This window comes from Mesoplodon mirus (assembly GCF_964341445.2).
Source record: "Mesoplodon mirus genome assembly, chromosome: 14".
NCBI classification, from domain to species: Eukaryota; Metazoa; Chordata; class Mammalia; order Artiodactyla; family Ziphiidae; genus Mesoplodon; species Mesoplodon mirus.
In genome coordinates this window covers 48,960,721-48,978,249 of record NC_138990.1, presented here as the reverse complement: position 1 = coordinate 48,978,249, position 17,529 = coordinate 48,960,721, and the positions used below count along the sequence as shown (strand labels likewise).

Genomic DNA, 17,529 nt, shown 5'->3' with positions numbered 1-17,529 from the left:
GAGAGAGGACTGAAGAACCTGCAAAAAAGTCTTGAGAAGTGGCCAGAGAAGTAGGAGAAAAAAATGACAAGCCAAAGGGAGAGCATATTTCAAGAAGAATCAACAGTGCCAAATGTTGCTAAGAGGAAAATAAGTAAGAATGGAAAGGTATTCATTAGATTTAGAAATAAAATCTTTGTTCTTAATGGTTTAGGTGACGTGGCTGTTGCTGTCCTTTTAGGAAGGTAAGAGGTAAAATATATTAAAATGGCTATTAATATAAGATCTGTGCTAAGTCCTATTAGAGAAGAAAAAGATATTTAGTCCAGATGTCTGCCAGCTGGGGGAAATGAGAATGGACTCTTAGAAGAAGATCATTAAAGGAAAAACAGCATTTGGAGATTAAAGAAAAGAGCAAAGCCTTGCAGGTTTTAGCCTGGACAGATATAACCAGAGGCAAAATTCAGAAAGCATAAGGCACAGTCAGGAATAGTCCATTAATTCAAATAGGTTGGCTCATACTGCATTAGTCGTAAAATTTAAAAATTAGATTGGAACCATATTATAAAGTCTTCACCAAGGAATATGGAAGTAATGCACATATTTAAATGTCTTTTCTCCCTGGAAAATGCCTAATTATTCTTTAATTCTCAGCTCATGTGCCACCTCTTCGGTGTCACTTTAAGTAAAAAAAAGACTAGCCTTTCTTTATGTGCTTAAGTTATTTTCTATTCATTATCTCTTATGATAATGCATTTTAATATTTCCTAAACTTGATGATACTCAAGAGAATTGGGTGTGTCTTGGTACTGGCAATATCTCAGCAAGTCAAATAACATGTGCCCAAGAAGCATTTTCTGAACAAATAAACATACAAACAATTACATTAGAGTGGTACTTTATGAAGACTGACTGTTAGCTGTGTGCAATATGGATTAGCAAAAAAGAAACAAGAGGCACTCCAGTGAGAAAGCAAGGAAGCGTGAAAAGGAGAAGTAATGAGATCCCATCGAATGGGGCCATTGTGGAAATACAGGAAGTTTCTCTAAGAGATGCTTCCAAGGCAATATCATAGAATTTGGTGACCAAATGAAATGGGGCAGGGCATAAGACTAACATTTTTTAAAAACTTTAAAAAACATACCCTGGACTCAGTGATTAGATGTGGAAATATATCCTATGGAAATAATTATAGATTTACACATACTTTGGCATTATTTGTAAGAGCGGAAAACTGGAAACCATTTTAATTTTTAATAATAGAGGCCTAATTAAATAAATAGTGGCACCTCTATCTGATGAAGCACCATGCATACATTAACGCATCATAAAAAATTATGTAAGGATGGTGAAAAATGCACATTATAGTAAGTTGGGGGAAAAATTTTACAAAACAAAATAGAATTTGACCCAATTTTAAAAATAAAACATGGAAAAACACAAGACTCAAAAGGCACTGGATATTTGAGAAGTGCCTGACAAGACTATGGGTGCCATTTTCTTCTTTGTAATTAATTTTCCAACTTTTGTTTTTAAATAAAGAAACACATTTTTTGTTTTTATAGGAAGAGAGCTAATATTGAGAAAATCAAGTCATCAGGCTAGTTTGAGAGTTGTTGGCAAAAATAAAGAAAAGATAGAACCACAATTTGAAAGGACAGATAGTTTGAGTTTTGTTTTAAGGATTAGAGAAATAAAGGAAGAACTGGTAAATATAGGAACCAGGGGAAAAAAAGATGCTTACAAAAAGGAAATCTTGATTTATTTTTCCATTTAAACAAAACACACAGTACAGCCAAGGATACCAGGGAGAGATCTAGGTAAGAGAGAAAAAACCCCTACAAAGATGGCATTTTTGTAGCATCTGGAATAGAAAAACTGCTAACTTCTTACACAGCAGGAAGAACATGGGCTTTGGCATCAAAGAGACCTGAGTTTAGATCATGGTACCTCCACTCAACAGCTGTGTGACCCTGGACAAGCTGTTAACTGAGCCAGTCTCCTCGGGTGTAGCACAGGGCAAACCACCACCTAGCACAGTTATGAGAACTAAGTGATCTGTAAGAAAGTAGCTAGTGGGGTAGCTATGAGCCCAGGAGCCACCACCAGACTTTGATTCAGCAGGTCTGAGCCTGGACCCGAGTATCTACGTTTTTAAAAGCTCCCTGGGTAATTCTACTGCATGGGCAGCAACATGTGAACAGTGCAGTGCCTGGCACAAGGCAGGTACTTGATAAATGTTAGATGGTTGTTTTTATGGACAGAATATAGGGCTTCTATCATTTTTCATTAAGGCTGTCATGACTTTCTTCACTGAACACAATGGCAAGATCTGTCCCAAGTGAGCTGTTTGCTTGAGTGACTTGATCTAGAAATGGAAAAAATAAAAACATGACTCTTGGGGGGTAGGAATTAAGTTCTTCAACAATAATGGTGTCACAAAACCTTCTTAAATATTGTCTGTTACTTTACAGCCAGGTCTTCAGCTCAGTCAGACTGGTTTTGCCTGGCTGACCAAACACTGTGCCCTTTCTTGTACTCTTCTTTTCCTGTTCTCAGCCGTCCTTATTTTTCCTGCCTATCCAAATTACATATAGTCTCTAAGGTCCAAGGGAAATTCAGCTTCTTGAAGAAGCCTTACCTGAGTATTTCAACACTACGTGATCTCTCTTTACTGAACACATCTGTGATTGTGTAATGTAATTAAGCATAATATTTTACACTGTGTACCACAAAACTTGGCACGTAATTATACTGTCATATTATTTTTTAGATATTTCCATGAGTACTATTCTTATCTATTCAGGGAGATGATAAACTTCTTGAAGGCAAGGTCATATTCCATGGAGTGTTTGACCCCTCACTCCCAAGTACTTTAACCTAATTTCAGGTTATCTCAAATGTGCACACGTGTGCCGTCTAATGGTGAAGGTAATTATTGCATGGTTACAATTCAGTAACTGGCTTACAAAGCATGTAACGGAACCAAATAATGGTTGGACCAAATCATTACTTGTTTAAAATCAAAGAAGAATAAAGCTACTACTGTTAAAAATAATACAGCAGCAGAGATGATAATGACTATAACTAAATTTTGGTGCATTAAGTTAAATTTTTTTAATTGTGTGATATATTTCTTAAAGCTGTATAACTAAAAATCAAAACCAAAACACTTTCTCATGTAAAACCTTCTTTTCTCTAAGTTAGCAACTTCCTTTTGGGTTTGGGTTAATCTTAGTACTGAAAAAGGTTATATAATCACATACTGAAATGTCCCGTGATTAGAGGTACATATGAAGTAAATCTTCCATGACAGATACTGATCAGTGTAGTATACATCGCTCTGGGAAGATGGTAAGGACACTGTGCTTATCTTTTCAGACAAAAGAAAATATTAAACTCAACTAATACTGATTTAGTCTCTATTATAGGCAGGACAATCCATATCCTTAAGAAGGTTATGATCTAGTAAAAGTATAAGAGCAAGTACAAAAATGATGGAAATCAAGGTACTCAGGGAAAACTTTTTACCATTATTATTACAAGAACAACACATCTGTATAATGTTATATAATGGGTGTTATATTTCAGGTTAAGTGTGTGTTTTCTAAATGTTCTTAATCTCGGTGAAATATATTCTAAAGAGACTCTCAGAAACTACTTTCTTTGTTTTGCATTTTCTCTTATTCAGTGCTTCCTGTTAGGACTTCTTATCCTTAACTTCTTGATGTCTTGAATTTCTCATCTGCCTGAACTTGTGCATTTAATATCAGAAATAGTGAATTCAGTTACACGCATGAGTGAGCAGTAAAGATGTTACCTAATGATAATTGGGTTTTTTTTAATTTAATTTTTATTTTATATTAGAGTTTAGTTGATTTACAATGTCGTGTTAGCTTCAAGTGTAGAGCAAAGTGATTCAGTTATACATATATCCATTCTTTGGATATACATATCCAATGGATACATATATCCATTCTTTTTCAGGTTCTTTCCCCATATAGGTTGTTACACACTATTCAGTAGAGTTCCCTGTGCTATATAGTAGGTCCTTGTTAATTATCTATTTTATATATAGTAGTGTGTATGTGTTAATCCCAACCTCCTAATTTATCCCTCCCCTACCCCACCTTTCCCCTTTGGTAACCATAAGTTGGCTTTTGAAGTCTGTGAGTCTTCTTCTGTTTTGTAAATAAGTTAATTTGTATCAATTAAGTCCATCTGGTCTAATGTATCATTTAAGGCCCATTTTCTTACTGATTTTCTGTCTGATCTGTCCCTTGATGTAAGTGGGGTGTTAAAGTCCCCCACTATTATTGTGTTACTGTTGATTTCTCCTTTTATGACTGTTAGTATTTGCCTTACATACTGAGGTACTCCTATGTTGGGAGCATATATACTTATAATTGTTATATCTTCTTATCGATTGATCCCTTGTTCATTATGTAGTGTCCTTCCTTGTCTCGTGTAGCAGTCTTTATTTTAAAGTCTATTTTATCTGACGTGAGTATTGCTACTCCAGCTTTCATTTGATTTCCATTTGCATGGAATATCTTTTTCCATCCCCTCACTTTCAATCTGTATGTGTCCCTAGATCTAAAGTGGGTCTCTTGTGGACAGCATATATATATGGGTCTTGTTTTTGTATCCATTCAGCCAGACTATGTCTTTTGGTTAGAGGATTTAATCCATTTACATTTAAGGTAATTATTGATATGTATGTTCTTAATGCCATCTTAATTGTTCTGGATTTGTTTTTTTTGGGGGTGGTGGTGGTTTTTCTTCCCTTCCTCTTTTGTTTTCTTCTTTTGTGATTTGATGACTATCTTTAGTGTTGTCTTTGGGTGCTTTTTCTTTTTTGTGTGTGTATCTATTATAGATTTTTGTTTTGCGGCTCCCATGAGGTTTTGATATAGCAGTCTCTCTCTCTCTCTCTATATATATATATATATACACACATATGTATATACATACACACACATATGTGTATACATATAAATATATACACACACATACACACACAATTATTTTAAGCTACTGGCCTCTTAATTTCAAATGCATTTCCAACATCCTGCACTTATACTCTCCTCTTCTCACAGTTTCTGGTTTTGATAGCATATTTGTGTGTGGATGATTTCCTACCTTTACTGTATGTTTGCCTTTACCGGTGAGCTTTCTCATTTATAATTTTGTTTGTAGTTGTGGCCTTTTCTTTTCCAGCCAGAGAGGTAGAGAGGTTCCTTTAGCATTTGATGCAAAGGTGGTCTGGTGGTGCTGAATTCTCTTAGCTTTTGCTTGTCTGTAAAGCTTTTGATTTCCCTGTCAAATCTGAATGACAGCCTTGCTGAGTAGCGTATTCTTGGTTGTAGGTTCTTCCCTTTCATCACTTAAAATATTGTATATCATACCACTCCCTTCTGGCCTGCAGAGTTTCTGCTAAAAAATCAGTTGATAACCTCATGGCAGTTCCCTTGTATGTTATTTATTGCTTGTCTCTTGTTGCTTTTAATATTTTTTTCTTTGTCTTTAATTTTTGTCAGTTTGATTACTATGAGTCTTAGCATGTTCCTCCTTGGGTTTATCCTGTATGGGCTCTCTGCGCTTCCTAGACTTGGGTGACTGTTTCCTTTCCCATGTTAGGGAAGTTTTCAGCTATTATCTCTTCAAATATTTCCTCAGGCCCTTTCTCTCTCTCTTCTCCTTCTGGGACCCCTATAATGTGAATGTTGATGTGTTTAATATTGTCCCAGAGGTCTCTGAGACTGTCCCATTTCTTTTCATTCTTTTTTCTTTATTCTGTTCCACAGCAGTGTTTTCCACCAATCTGTCCTCCAGCTCACTTATTCATTTTTCTGCCTCATTTATTCTGCTATTGATTCTGTCTAGTGTATTTTTCATTTCAGTTATTATATTGTTCATCTCTGTTTGTTCTTTAAAGCTTCTAGCTCTTTATTAAACATTTTTGTATCCTCTGTGTGCTGTTCCTCCATTCTTTTTTCTGAGATCTCAGATCCTCTTTACTATCATTACACTGAATTCTTTGTCAGGTAGATTGCCTATCTCCACTTCACTTGGTTGTTCTTCTAGGGTTTTATCTTAGTCCTTCGTCTGGAACATATTTCTCTGCTGCCTCATTCTGTCTAACTTTTCTGTGTTTGTGGTCTCCATTCCTCAGGCTGCAGGACTGTAATTCTTCTTGGTTCTGGTTTCTGCCCCTGGTGAGTGAGGTTAGTCCAGGGGCTTGTGCACACTTTCCTGGTGTGTAGAGCTGGGTCTTGCCCCTCTGGAGGGCAGGGCTGTGTCAAGGGGTATGTTTACAGGTGGCTGTTGGCTCAGGACAACTTTAGGCAGCCTGTCTCCTGATAGGTGTGGCTCAACCCGTTGGTTGTTTGGCCTGTGGCATCCAATCACTGGAGCTTGCAGGCTGTTGGGTGGGGCCAGGTCTCAGTGCCAAAATGGCAACCTCCAGGAGAACTCATGCTGATGAGTATTCTCTGGGGCATCCACCATCAGTGTCCTTGCCCACAGTGAGCCACAGCCAACCCCCCGTCTCCCCAGGAGACCCTTGAAGACCCACAGGTAAGTCTGGCCCAGGTTCTTATGGAGTCACCACTTTGCCCTGGTCCCTGTGCACGTGAAACCTTGTGTGTGCCCTCAAGGAGTGGAGTCTCTGTTTCCTCCAGTCCTGTGGAGCTCCTGCACTCAAGCCCCACTGGCCTTCAAAGCCAAGTGCTCCGGGGGCTCCTCCTCCTGATGCCATACCCCAGGCTGGGGAGCCTGACATAGGGCTCCCAACTCTCACTCCTGTGGGAGAACCTCTGTGATATAATAAGTTTCCAGCTTGTGGGTCACCCACCTGGTGGGTATGGGATTTCATTATATCATGAAAGCACCCCTCCTACCATCTTGTTGTGGCTTATTCTTTGTCTTTGGGTGTAGAATATCTTTTTTGGTAGGTCCGAGTCTTTTTTGTTGATGGTTGTTCAGCAGTTAGTTATGATTTTGGTGTTTTAGTGAGAGGAGGTGAGCTCAAGTCCTACTCTGCCATCTTGTCCTCATATATTTCTTTGGTAATTGGTTTTAATATGTGGTCTCCAGGCTTCCATTGGAATATTTATTTATAATGGCCATTTGTTTTAAGAGCAAGCTTCTTTTTCACTTAATTGATAAACAAAAGCAGATCCCAGAAAAGATCAGGAAGTTGTGCTGGGCCCTTTCTGAGCCTTAGATTTCTTTCCTAAAATGATACTCTGACTAGATGACTGTGCCTGCTCTCCCTGTCATCTCAGGCAGCATCATAACCACTTCCCTTGTGACTCCCATCCCTCCATGATCTGACCATTTAGCCTCTTCTTTCTTTTAAAATATTTTCCTTGAAGAAAACCATCCAGCTCACTATTATTACAAAGGTGCTTTAACTAAAATCACACTATAAATATACGAGGCATCATATTACAGTAGAAAGAACACAGGCTATTCAGTCAGACAAACCATGTTCCAATAACTTTGAGCTGATTCTTCAATTTCTGCTTCAGTTTTGCTCTACAAGTTAAATACTGGTAACTACCAGGACAGTTGTTGTGAGGGTTAACTGACCTTACACATACAGAACACTTAGCATAATGCCTGGAAATGCTCAGTAAACGTCAGCTGCTGTTACTATTATAATTATTGTCATATTTCTTGTTTCTATTATTATCATAGTGTATAGGACCAATTCTACTTTTCTAACTGAAGTAAATGGAGTCATCTAACTTTTTTTAGCTGAAGCAAATGGAGTCATCTGTGTTTCTTTCTTTACTGATACAGAGAAGGGGGAAGAATCAGTTGCCACTTCTGGCAGGAAAAATGACATACTGTGGTTGTTGACTAGTACTGTGAGTGACAACTAAGTAATACATGTTCCCCAAAGTTATAAATCAGTTTGCTACTAAAATATTTTCCAGATTTCAGAACAGAGAGCTCTGTAGTTATATCCTCATCCACTATAAAATAATCCCTCAACTATCCTGCCTGCAATTAAAAAGATTTTTATTAGCAAAAGATGTGTTCCAACAGCATGTTCCATGATGTCAGAAATACTTTTAAAGTAATCATTAAATACTATAAAATATCAGATTGTTAGAAAATAAAAAACATATTGTTGAATGAGAAGGGAAAGTCTAAATTGAATGCCACAGTAAGTGGTACCATGTTTTGGGGAAGAAAAACAAAACAAAAAAAAGCAGCAGCATCCCTGTTTTAATGTCTTGGTACCCCCCTGTCCTATTCCATAGGCATAAAGAACTGTGTTCTCCATGAGCTTCTATGGGTAGATGGACACTCACTATTCATACACAATATGACCATAAAGCCCATGTTTCCATTTCATATTAGTTATAACCACCGAATTCCAAAAGCAAGCCAAACTAACAGGACAATATTTTTAGTTTACTATGTGAACTAATAGGAATGTGATTTTGGATTGACCATGCATTTCTTTTATATCATGAGTACTTAGTTGTAAAGATGCTTCATTTTGGCAGGGTTCCCTAAATGAGGTTATACTTTACATCTTAAAGTACATTAAACCCTAAGGGAACAATAGTGATGCCAATTAGGGTAAGAAGTAAGAACTTTATACCTTTTCTTATATAATGTTTCAAGGCCTTTCATGTTAGGCACAAGCAGTTTTATGACAACATAACAATTATCAAATGAAGGTGATAATTTGTCACAGATGTCACCTTTATATTAATATGGCTTGCTAGAAATCAGAGTGGAGAGCAGAAACATGCAAACAGGATTTTTCTTCTGCTAGGTGACTCTGGGCTTTGACTTGTTCTTGTAAAATTAATAACACTTCAGCATGTTTCTGAATAGTTCCTTTTTCGTATATATCCATATGTCTGTTATCCATTTGTATATACATGTGTGTATGAATATTTACATATGCAGCTATAACAAAATGTCCAACTGGGTTTTTTTTTCATAAAAATATCAAAATGTAAACATTTAAATGGGTGTGACATAGTCAATGCAATCACCTTGGCTCTAGATGCCCTTCAACAGACACGGCTCTAGAGGACGTGGGGGTGGGGAGGGGGTAGTGTAAGCCACAAAGTAGGAAGCAGAAGAACGAGGTTCCATCCGTGATCTATGAAAATTTACGAACGACCCTGGATGCCACTTCTATTTAACAGCAAAACAGAGGTAGCAGTACTTGCCTTCCTACCAACCGGGATCATTCGTTGCAGTGAGTGGAATAATGAATGTAAAAATATTTTCTAGGCTATAAATAACTATATTATAAGTGATAAGATACTTTCAAGACAGTTTTGCTGCTTTGAGAAGCATTTAAAAATGGAATGATAGTCTAACTGTATGTATTATTTTCTGTCTATTCCAAAAAAGGAGAAAAAATGTTTTGTTTTTGACAAAGACTCTTTTATATTTCTAAAGAATACATAATAAAACATTTTAGTGCATGGAGTCAAGTTAGCATAAAAATACAGTATCTCATTTCTTGAGATAAAGTATGAAAAAGTGCTTTGTAAATTCGACAGAGTTATATGTGAAGTTTAGCAATTTCTGCCACTTATATAAAAAAGTACACTTTGAGATGGGTGCTTACCTTCTCTTAGACGGTCTACTACAAAAGTAAAGCCTGTAGTTCTTGGATGTAAGACATATTCATATTTCTGAAGTCCATTCTTTTCAGCAAATTCATTACTTCGAGCCGTGCTATTTTCTAAATAAAACAATAGGCCATTAGAAGTCATAAAATAAAGGAAGATAAGTGAGGTAAGGAAATGGTGAAGAATTTCTTTGATAAAAATGGCAGTTAATGTTTCTGTAATTAATATACTGAATCAAATGATAAGATAGAAGTACTTTAGTAAATCCCTAACAAAGATCCCAGAGTTACCTACTTATTGGAATTTCGGAAATTTTATAATAAGGTATTAATAGATGTTTTTTTAACAGTTTATAAATTCATATTCAAATCCTTAAAATTCTTTAAGAGATTTCATAAAATAGTCAATATACAATGAAAACTGAAATACAAATAAAATACTAATAACTAAAATTTTCATAAAATAGTCGTTACATAATAAAAATTGAAATACTAAAATATAAAGATGAAATAAAGTAAAACTAAAATAGTAATAAAACATAAGGATCTAGACATCCAGAAGAAATAACTAACAATTTGCCAAATATATCAGATCAACATTTTTTTAACCCAACAATTTAGGGCTTCAGTGCAAAGTGAAATATCTGCCTTGCTCAGGCACAGAGCACACTAATATTACTGACCAACACCACTCCACGACAGAATGGGCACATGATTAGCACACCATGTACAAACATCTGAACATGGTTTGGCTGAATATAGTTACTGAGTCAAGTATATGTTCCAATTGTTGGCAAAAACTTCTTTTTCCATTCCATGAGGTAACTTTATAAGTTCCAAGAAGAACCAAACCCATTATTCAGCAATTATATTTGGAAAAAGTAAAGTGTTCAGAAATATGGCCTTAGCTGCTGGGGGAGATCATGAAATACCTTCTGATGACAGCAGACGTTAGAACCTGCAATCCTCGGTGGCATCCTGAAATTTATAGACCATTCCAAGTCACCAGGAAAAAACCTATATGTAAAAATACTACTTTCCGAGGAGTAAATTTAAGACCACAGAATCCTCAAAATCTCAAAAAACTACAGATGGATTCCACGACACTAAAATATTCAAAGAACACTCCTATAAATTGAGTCAAAAAATTAAACAGATCTCCAGCAAGTCAAAAGTAAAAGCTCTAAACAAGAAAAGTAATAAGCTCCTCTCACATTCATTTGAGGGGAATATTCTGGGTATGGGACTACAGAACAGTATTTTATAGACAACTGGCAGGACCTTACATGGGATGGGGAATCCCAGAGACACCACAAAGAAGAGTAGTTAACTACTCTTCAGTTTGCTCTTCCAGTTGGTCACAGACTTGGGGGATCTGAAGACAAAACTGAACGCTGTTGTAGAATGTGAATACAGGTGGAAGTAGTTCTAAAGGGCACAGGCACAATGTGGGAAGTAAGAAATAATCACAGATCAGAGATGCAGATTTTCCCCTCCATCCCCACTTTATGTACCCACCCCCAGACTGTGATTATTAGGACTGACAGACTAGCACCCCACTTTCTCACCACAACCTCCTATCTTGTTAGCCTGCTCCCTGTAACACTCCAATGCCAGCACGCCTACCACTCCAGTGAGACTACTGGCTACTCGGATGTTCTCAAACCAGCCAGGCATATTCCCACCTCAGAGTCTGTGCAATGGTTCTTCCCTCTACCCAGAATGCCTTCTACCCAGACATCTGCATGATTTTCTGCTTTGTTCATTTAGTCTCTCCTTAAATAAGAACTTAAGGGGCCTCCTCAAACTACCTTATATAAAACAGCACCCTATGTCCCCATCTTTTATTACTCTCTCTCCCTCTCTCTCTCTCCTCCTTATCTTGCTTTTCTGTACAGCATTTATGAATACCAGACATATTTTTATTATTAGTTTTTAATCTGTTTTTCTTCATTAGAAAGTAAGCTTCATGAAAAGTCTCATGAAGAGACTTTTTTCTATATAAAGCTCCAGGCACTCATATATCTATTAAATGAATAAGTTTTACATACAAGGGTGTTTAATTGCATGTAATATTATATAATTGTTAAAACCTAGAAAAGCTTCCCTTTCTTAAAACAGAAAATCATAACATACCAACTGTGATGGTTAATTTTATGTGTCAAATTGACTAGGCCAAAGTACCCAGATATTGGTCAAACATTATTCTAGATGTTTCTGTGAAGGTGGTTTTTGATGAGATTAATATTTAAATCAATAGACTTTGAGTAAAGCAGACTATCCTGCATAATGTGGGTGGGCCTCATCCAATGAGTTGAAGGTCTTAAGAGAAAAAGACTAATCTCCTCAAGCAAAAAAGAATTCTGCCAGCAGACTGCCTTTGGACTCAAACTGCAACTCTTCCCTGGAGTCACAGCCTGTTGATATACCCGGTATATTTCTGACTTGCCACCCTCCAGAATCATGTAAGCCAATTCCTTAAAATAAATTTGCCACCTCCCCACTCGTTCTTTTTCTCTCCCTCTCTCTACACACACACGTATGCACACACACACACACACACACACACACGGTTCTGTTTTTCTGGACAACCTTGACTAATGATGTGAGAGAATACAATATTAAGTACAAAGAAAAGTATAGTTCTGGTTTTCCAATTTTAAAATTACGTGTATGTGTGCACATATATATGCCTATGGATGTGTGTGTGTATACGTGTGTGTGCGTGCACGTGCATGTGTGACCAAATGACCCAAAAACAATGGAGCAAAATTAGAATAGTGCTTCTTTATGGGCAGTGGGATTAGAGTAATATTTGTGCTCCCTTCTATGTTTATAAATTTCCCCAAAATAACATATATTACTTGCATAAGCAAAAAAAAAAGTTATAAACAACAATAATATATGAAAATAGAATATAAAGTTACATTTAAACGTACTAATTTGAAAATGTGCAAACAAGTTGGATTTACAACTTAAAGAGGATTATAAAACATTCTCTTTGGGCTTAAAAACCCAACTTTAAAGTTAACTGTGGTAGCTAAGAACACCTTTGAGTTAACAGGTATGTTTTCAAACCAAAGGTATTTTGCTAGCCTACTTAAAAAAAAAAATCATATCCCAACTCAAAACTATTTGTAAAATACTGTTTAAAAAAAAATTTTTTTTAACTTCAAGATCAGTCTATTTATTTCCTCTATCTCACAAATAGTCTGGCTTTTGCAAGTTGGCCTTAGAATGCAAATACTGTTTTAACTTTAAAAATATTCAACTACATCATGTAATAATGAGTACTCTGGACCCTGAAAATATTCAACTAGATGTCAAGTTCATCACCTAAAAAAGACACTTGAAAATACAGACTGAAAAGTTTTAAATATCTACTTTATAAACTCTGAAGGTCTAATGTATGAACATTTTAATACTGATGTACAAAAGTAACAGCAACCCATGAGCTTTTATCCCATTAGCTTTTAATTACTAAATAACTTCCACAGTTGCCACTCTTTAGTGTACATTTTGGCATTCACAAAATCTATCATTTCAGTAAATGACTTTCTATACTCTAATACAGATGATATTTCAATACTCAAATTTAAGTATTATACGTTCTAAGGATTAAAAAATGTAAATATGGCTGTCTGTCCATTGAAATTTCCTAATGATAGTTCAGTTCTGGGAATCAATCAACTTACAACTTACAATATATTTTCAAGCTTAAACAATATGCAGCCAATATTATGCTCAGTATTACCTTCTGTGACCCAACTACTATTAGAATTTTAACTATAAAAATCAAACATATTATACGTAAGTATAATTTAGTACATAATACTAGTATATAAAAAGTGCCATGCTTCATTTAGCTCAGTTCCAATCTGTCATACATTAGTCAAAGATCTCTTCCTTGGTATTAATGGTAAATGTTTCCCAAAATACTTTTATTTCCCTATTAACATATTACAGTTTAGTTACCCATTCACTTACTTAAGTAGTTGTATAATTTGTATTTTCCATCTTGTACTCTTTTTTGGGGTATTGGGTTCCATAAATTACTATGTCCACAGAGTGAATTAGATTGTTCATTTACTTGTTCTCCTCTCAGGTTCTAAGGGTTGCCCTTCTTGGTAGCTCTTAGTTGCCTCGATCTAGTATTGAGGATTTAGAAGACAAGTTCACAGGGATCTCTCCGTACTATTTGTGAGTTTTAGATTTCAGTTCTAACCCTCTTCAGTCTGTCTTCCCTTGTACAGCAGACCTTTATACACTGGGTCCTTCCCAAATTCTGCTGTATTTTTCTTAAAGTAACCAGGGTACTAAAGCTTTTGAATTTTGCTTTTTTGAGTTGAAGGATTCTATAAAACTACTTCCTGTTGTAGCTTACTCCCTCCCCCACTAATATTCATCAACCAGAGCAGTTCTTCTCTCCGTCTTAAATCCTAGACTGCAATAGAAGGCTTCACCTGCAGAAATGACCTGTGGTTCAAAAAAGATGTGAAGCCCACTGATTTAGTAAGAATGAAAGACTGCATTTTGTTTTTAATCTTTTAAAGAATTCCTTGAGGACTTCCCTCGTGGCACAGTGGTTGAGTGTCCGCCTGCCGATGCAGGGGACACGGGTTCGTGCCCCGGTCCAGGAATATCCCACATGCCACGGAGCGGCTGGGCCCGTGAGCCATGGCCGCTGGGCCTGTGTGTCCAGAGCCTGTGCTCCGCAACGGGAGAGGCCACAACGGTGAGAGGCTCGCGTACCACAAAAAAAAAAAAAAAAAAAAAAAAAAAAGAATTCCTTGAGATCCACTGGCATTCTTGGCCTGTGTAATTTGATATCTAGGAAGATAGAAAAGTCCTAGATATATTCTCCTGTGTCCCCTCTACAACTCAACAATGGCTGAATTTTCTTTAGGAAAAGGACAAGGCCTTTCCTTTTTAAAAAAAAATTTAATTAATTGATTTGGTTTTGGCTGTGTTGGGTCTTTGTTGCTGCGCACAGTCTTTCTCTAGTTGTGGTGAGCGGGGGCTACTCTTCACTGTGGTGCATGGGCTTCTCATTGCAGTGACTTCTCATTGTGGAGCACGGGCTCTAGACGTGCAGGCTTCAGTAGTTGTGGCACATGGGCTCAGTAGTTGTGGCTCGTGGGCTCTAGAGCGCAGGCTCAGTAGTTGTGGCGCACGGGCTTAGTTGCTCCGCAGCATGTGGGATCTTTCCGGACTAGGGCTCGAACCCGTGTCCCCTGCATTGGCAGGCGGATTCTTAACCACTGTACCACCAGGGAAGCCCAGATCCTTTTCTTATAAGAAAGAAGTTGAAAAAAAAAAAGGGTCTAATGGATAAATACACATCTTGGAAGAGGACAGAGAATAGATATTTTAAAACTAGGCTTTGTTCTTCTTTCTCAAGATTGTTTTGGCTACTTGGGGTTTTTTGCGGTTATATACAAACTATATAAAGAAAAAGGCTGATATTTAAAGTATATACCGAGACTTAAAATATAAAGCTCTAAGACGGCAAGTATAAATAATACCTCTTGGAGTTGCCCATCATAAACTCTATGGGCTGGAAACCAGGAGTTCTGGGTTCTGACGTGCTGCTGACTAACTGAGTGACCCCAGGGGTCACTCAGATTAATGGGCCATTAATCTTGTTGGTATTCAGTTGTTTCATCTGAGGACTGAGAAGTTTAGACTAGATAGCTAATTTTGGAGTTCCTTCGTGTTTTAAAATTCTGTGATCCAAACCAAGGGTACCTTACCTGTGAGATCAGTCCCTTCTGGGAATATGAGGAGTTGAAGTGGTTCATGGATATCACAAAAATAATCAATCATGTCTTCAAAATGGCTCTTATCATCCTTCCATTTCCTATGAATGAAGATATAGGCAGCAGCCTGCATGGCCCAACCTAGAATCAATTTAACAAGTATTTATGTATAATTTTAATGCCAATATCTACATATTTTTGAATATAATATTTCAGAGTTTTGGAGTTTTACTATAAATTATTTACTTCTGTAATAAGCATCTCATGATATACCTTAAATTCAGCACTGATCTTGGATTAAATAACAGATATACCAGAGAATATTCTTAAAGGAGTCTGCTAAATTCTGGAATTTGCAAAATTCTCAAAAACCTCTTTTCAAGCAAAACCTAACTATTAAAATACCAAGGAGAAAAACTTCCTTAATATCTATCAGTAACTCATCCGAAGTTAACAATCCTAACTTAAACAGATATTTTAACCAAGTTACCCACAAGAGATATATGACTATGTGTTATCAGGCTTACAAAGCAGTAAGCAAGGGATGGTTCTCAAGCCATGTATACAAGCGCTGTCTTTAATATTTCCCTTTCTGTACTACTCAATCTCTAAATCCAATTGCTGTTTTCAATGTAATCTCTTCTTTAGAGTTATTTTAAAAAGAAAATATGCAATGACTACTAAACACATTAATTAGAGCATACGCTGTGATCACATTCCCTTTCGCTAAGGAGAATTCAACCTTGCTACTGAAGAGGCAGCTCTAGACGAGCCAGGTTTTTCCCAGCTGGCATCCCTCCCTGGCCAGAAATGACTAGAACTACTGTGGTAAATATCTGACTTAAGGCGGACAATCAATAGTCTATTCAGTAGTCCATGAAGCATGAAACCCTTGGCCCATACACAGTAACTGTCTTGGCCAAATGTTCTCTCTCAGGAATTTTACCTGGGACCATGGAGAAAACAAGTTGGTATATAAGACAAATGGATGGACAAAAAAAGCAGATAATAGAGACAGTAACACCTGAGGCAAAATAAAGGTAGCACACTATAGTGAAGACCTAAACAACAACTGCTGTTGAGGCACATAAAGCTGACTGTGATCAAGAACAAAAGATAGTCTTCCACAATGGTTGGCCAGTCTTTGGTTCACCTCTTGGATATCCCACAAGAGTCCATCTCCCTTATTGTCATGTGTATCTTTACAATATACTTTACTAGTTCAGCTAGAGGGGATGAGTGGTAGCTTCTTAAAAACACAACTAAAATAATAGTTATTATCATTTAGTAAATACAGTAGTACCCTAAGAATGTATAAAATTATCATTAAATCATGATTTTAAAATCTGTAGGACTTTATTTGGTTTGAATTAAGTCCAAACTAGAATACTGTATTCTACAAATATAAATAAGCATATTCCCAAATAATCCTTGCTGATAATGTGTCCAGTTGCTGCTCACCCACTGTATTGTCAGTCATATCCACCTGTACTGGAATTGATCCCACACTTGCCCCCTCTTACATGTCTCCTCTTTTACCTGACAACACCTACATCCACAGTGCAGTCTGTAGGCGGTATAACTCTGGAATGAGATTGCCTGGGTTAGAATCATAGTTCCACCACAAACCAGCTATTCAGCTTTAAGCCTTTGTCCCTCATTGACCCCAAATGTAAAAATAAGCATAATGCTGCAACAGTATTTACCTGATAGGAGTTGTTGTAAGAAACAAATTAAGATTATTTAGCACAAAGTATTCAATATGTAATAGTTATTGTCATTATTATGATTAAGAAGTTACAGTAATACCAAGGATATTGCGTCAAGGAACATAAAAATGTACCCAGAAATGTTCCTATTCACAATTGCCCAGCCCTACGCTAGTGTTTTGGAAATTATAAACTCTATTTTATTATTTTAAAGGTCATGCTTAAAATTTTTTCACCTTTCTATTCTTACAAACATTTAAACTTAAATAATTCTATCAACTTTGAGTTAATAATCTTCCCCCAAACAAAAAGTTACGCTTTCCTCTTGTCCCTCTTCCAAGATTTGTAGAAATCATCCAATAGTTCCTCCAAATTGCTATTATTATTACTACTATTCCTTATGCTCACAGAGCGATTTTAATTATTTAGACTTGACTCGGGTTAAGTTTGTTGGCTTCTCTTCTTA

The 17,529-nt window shown here is 36.6% G+C and overlaps 1 protein-coding gene across 4 annotated transcripts in view; it reads right to left on the bottom strand.

Moving 5' to 3' along the window:
• The window catches only part of LCLAT1 (lysocardiolipin acyltransferase 1), a 182,447-nt gene that overhangs the window by 61,316 nt on the left and 103,602 nt on the right, over positions 1–17,529 (bottom strand). For all 4 annotated transcript variants that reach the window (XM_082642804.1, XM_082642802.1, XM_082642801.1 and 1 more), the window contains 2 exons: positions 15,349–15,495; positions 9,593–9,709 (listed from right to left, as the gene is read on the bottom strand). In XM_082642804.1, the coding sequence (XP_082498930.1) occupies positions 9,593–9,709; positions 15,349–15,495 (264 nt within the window). The remainder of the gene's footprint in view (positions 1–9,592; positions 9,710–15,348; positions 15,496–17,529) is intronic.